General features: G+C 49.8%; 1 protein-coding gene across 1 annotated transcript; it reads left to right on the top strand.

Moving 5' to 3' along the window:
- The first annotated feature begins 460 nt into the window (after positions 1-460).
- Positions 461-1,299, top strand: LOC136529305 (21 kDa protein-like). The gene has a single exon (XM_066522390.1). The coding sequence runs from the start codon at positions 582-584 to the stop codon at positions 1,194-1,196; it is 615 nt and encodes a 204-aa protein (XP_066378487.1). The 5' UTR covers positions 461-581; the 3' UTR covers positions 1,197-1,299.
- Positions 1,300-4,565: the final 3,266 nt, after the last annotated feature.

The raw sequence follows: 4,565 nt of genomic DNA, 5'->3' as shown, positions 1-4,565 counted from the left end.
GTTAGCATTCATACTGAGCTGATCCATTCCCAGGACACGTCTCTGCAGGTCCAGGTGGGCCGACTGGGAACCAGTAGTCCCCTCCTGGCCCATCACGTGCACACATTATTCACATTCACCTCTCCTTTTTTTTTTTATCGAGACAACCTCGGAATTGCTAGCATTTCCGCGACGGAATTGCCGCGGGGAGGCTTGGTGATGCCGTATCGTATTTATTAATTCTCACCCAAGACGGGGATCATTCTATAAATGTCTCCACTCATTCTAGAAATGTCTTTGTCCATGCAAGGTTGATGGTCCAAGCCCAAAAGCAAAATTCCAAAATCAAAGAAATATGATAAAATACTGGAGTAACTCCCAAAAGATTTTTTGCTTTTAAAAAAATCGTCGAAGACATTTGCACAAATTTCCAAATCTCCCTATATAAGGGGACACAGCTAGGTGGCTGATTACAAAAGCCATTCAATCATTCATTCAAGTGAAGCATCCAGCACTCTCCACTGTGACTCCGTGAGCTGCCTGCTTGCCCTGCTGGCCGCTGCACTGCACACTCCCCGCGCAGCCGCACCAGCTCAGCAATCATGGCTCGCCTAGGCCTACTCCTCCTCGCTGCCGCCGCAGCGGCGTTCCTGGCCGTCGCGGCCGCGTCGCCGGTGGCCAGCGACTTCATCCGCAGGTCGTGCCGCGCGACGCAGTACCCGTCGGTGTGCGAGCAGAGCCTGGCGTCGTACGGGGGCTCCCCGCCGCCGCGGAGCCCGCGGGAGCTGGCGCGCGCCGCGCTGTCGGTGAGCGCGGACCGCGCGCGCGCCGCGTCCGCGTATGTGGGCCGCCTGTGCGGTGGATCCGGCGCCGGCGCGAAGAAGGGGTCTGGGTCGCGGCCGGCGGCGGCGGCGGGCCCCGTGCGCGACTGCCTGGAGAACCTGGCGGACAGCGTGGGCCACCTCCGAGACGCAGCGCAGGAGATGGGCAGCGCCGGGATGTCCCGCTCCGGGACGCCCGCGTTCAAGTGGCACCTCAGCAACGTGCAGACCTGGTGCAGCGCCGCGCTCACCGACGAGAACACCTGCCTCGACGGCCTCTCCTCCCGCGGCGTCGACGCAGCCACGCGCGCCGCCATCCGAGGCAAGGTCGTCGAGGTCGCGCAGGTCACCAGCAACGCGCTCGCACTCGTCAACAAGGTCGGGCCTGGGTACTAGCCCAAGACCCAGGCCCAGGCTCAGCCCAGATACCACCGGCTCCACGATGTTGGATGTTGTGAGTCAGTTAATAACTAGTTCAGTTTTCCATATATATATATATATATATATATATATATATATATATATATATATATATATATATATATATATATATATATATATATATATATATATATATATATATATATATATATATGCTTTTGCTTGTGTTGTGTACTTGTGTAAAGAGTTAAGGTCGATAAGCTTGTATTATGGGTGACGAGAAGTACACTAAGACGTATGTACTCCTCTGTCCGATCCTGTCACAGCAAATAAGCTAAGTGTCATCATTAACACTGATATGGTCAAGACAATATAAATTCGTTTGTCCATTGTGGGGGTGAAACTTAGGGGGTGTTTGGTTCCACGGACTAAATTTTAGTCCATATCACATCGGACGTTCGGATGTTATTTAGGAGAATTAAATATGAGTTAATTATAAAACTAATTACATAGATGGAGACTAATTTACGAGACGAATTTATTAAGCCTAATTAATCCATCATTGGCACATATATTACTGTAGCACCACATTGGCAAATCATGGGCTAATTAGGCTTAAAAATTCGTCTCGCAAATTAGTCACAATCTGTGTAATTAATTATTTTTTTCGTCTATATTTAATACTCCATGCATGTGTCCAAACATTCGATGGGACAGGGACTAAAATTTTCCAGTAGGCAAACACCCCCTTACTTGTTCACTGAACAATGTTTTTGCTAATGCTTGATGCCTGCCTTAGATGGATTATATTGTTTGTATAGGATCCTTTTCACACGGATATTATTAAGATAGATGGAAAGTGCGGTCGCGTGAAGGGCGAGCGTGCAATCCCGTCCACGCCACGGCCACGACGAAACTCTACCGCGCCCGCGGCAGCCTCATCCTTCCCTCCCCCTTCTCCCGGCGCCATGGTCATTCTTCGCCCCTGGCCTGGCCGCCTCGGCTGCTGGCCTGCCTACCTCCCAAAACTTTTTTCTAAGGCCACCGGAGATGGGGAAGAAGAAAGGGAGAGTGTGGGAGCGGGCGTCGCGATAGAGCGCAGCGAGTTGCTGGATAGAGTTTGCAAAGTTGACAATATTTAGTTTTATTATATTAGGTAAGGATAAAGGAAGACAAAGGACTCTAGCCTTTTTAGATATACAAAAGCAAAATGTCACCGTAAGAATAAGTGGAGAATTAATAGTTCCCTTTTTTTGTTACACATTTCCTATACTACAGGTGCCTGAAAGTGAAGATGAACTAATAAAAAAAGAGAGAGAAGGTATTCGATCTTAAGAACGAGGATGACTACTGATCATTGATATAGATTAGGCGGACGATGTTCATCGCCTGAGAAGAAAAGTAAAAATCAGGCGTCTGTGATTTAGCAACTCTCTTTTTGTTACGGTGACAAAGAACCCTTCCTTTCCAATTTCTTCTGATAAAGATTTATTCGTCACTAAGATGACTCATCTCTTTGTGTTGAAAATTCAAGTTGGGAAGGAATCGAACCACCTTGGTGATTGAGTGCATGACTACATTGCCGATTGTGTGCATGACCAGTACTCCTCGGCTCCCACCCAACCAAGGCAGTAGAAAATTTGCACCGTGGAATTCAAAATCCAAACGAAATTTCAAAATCTTACTACTACTAGCCCCCTATAGGAAAAGAAAATTGAGCTTTCCGACTCTGGCTAGGAGCCGAGAAGATGGCACTTGTTCATTTGTGAATTCAAACTCGTGTTGCCCTAGCCACCGGAAGCAAGGCAAGCGATAGTGATGGCTGAACAACGTTGGCAAGCTAAGGCTAAGCTACAGTACGAGAGGCGTGCAGCTCATTTAAATGTGATCGTCGCGGCGCCGTCCACGCTTCGTTACTTATGGCCTACCACGAGTGTCTTGTTCTGCAGCCGATGCGTGCGATTGCATCTCGTTTTTAAAAAGCAGAGGTGCAGCGTTTGGGCAGGCAGAGACGTCGTGAAGGACCCCAGTTGCCAACAGAATTTGTGGTGACCTGTCAGTCTTACGTGGCCACATGGCCTTGGACCCGCATGGGGCATGCATGCATGGGCGGTGTCAGACTGTCGGTCTCTGCTCCTAAACTTTAATGGATGTCTCATAGAATATTTACACACATGAAGTATTAAATATAGACTAATTATAAAACTAATTTTACAGTTTGCGATTAATTTACGAGACGAATCTTTTAAGCTTAATTAGCCCATGATTTAAAAATATGGTGCTACAGTACCGCATGTGCTAATGACGGATTAATTAGGCTTAATAAATTTGTCTCGTGGATTATTGACGGATTCTATAATTTATTTTTTTATTAGTATCCGAACACCTCATATGATACCCCAAAACTTTACCCCTGGATTTAAACAAGGCCCTACTTACTTGGCCAGTCCACTCGAAGGTTTAGTCTGGTCAGCTTTAAGATTCGTGCTTGTGAAATCGGACGGTCGGTCAGAAATCTCTCTTCGTCCTGGTGATTCTTCTTCCCTGGATCCTAGATACCTTGCCTCCGCTATGCTTCGCACTCTCGCACGACTTCCACCGCGGGTTGGGTTGTGTACGTGTCCAAGAGACAAATCCTAGATGGTGTGAATTTGTCAAATCCTGGATGGAGTACTCTAAGATGCAAATCAATGGCACGTAGACCATGCTCCTAGACCAATTTTGTTCGGTGGCCATGATGTAATTGGTTATACTGGGGGAAAAGGGACGAACTCAAAAGAACATTAACATAGGGGCCGTTTGGTAGCGCTCCCGGACCGGCTCCGGGAGCTGTTCTATGACTCCTGCTGCCAAACGGGTGTGAGGACATCAGCTCCATAGGAGAAGTCCCAGAAATTGTGCTGAGACAGAGCGAATATGGGAGATGGAGCCGAAAAATCGAGCTTCCCTCGGTTCCCTATCAGATGCATGGGCCCTAGGCGAGTTTGCCCTCGGCGTGAGCATGAGCACGCGGACACGGCCGTCCAAAGGCGTGCGAAAGCAAGGACGGGGCGGGGAGCTGCGGGGAGATGGAGGCGGCGCGGGGAGGCCGGGGCTGCCGAGGGACGCCGCTCAGGAGCCGTTGGGGTCGCTGCTCGGAAGCCGTTAGGGCCATCGGGGTCGCCGGGGTTACCGGGGTGGGCTGCACGGGGTCGCCAGGCGCGAGCCACCGAGGTCGCTGTGTCCGTCGGGCTTAGGGGCGGACTGGCAGAGGATGTCGAGCCACGGCGCACTTTCTGGCGGTGGCGATGGAGATTGGGAAGGAGAGTGCGGCCGCGTGATGAGGAGATAAGGTTGAAGGAGATACGGTCATGTGGATGCGGTGGGACTGCGTATGGCTACGAC

This window comes from Miscanthus floridulus, chromosome 19 (assembly GCF_019320115.1).
Source record: "Miscanthus floridulus cultivar M001 chromosome 19, ASM1932011v1, whole genome shotgun sequence".
Lineage (NCBI taxonomy): Eukaryota > Viridiplantae > Streptophyta > Magnoliopsida > Poales > Poaceae > Miscanthus > Miscanthus floridulus.
This window is presented reverse-complemented; position numbering and strand designations above follow the sequence as displayed.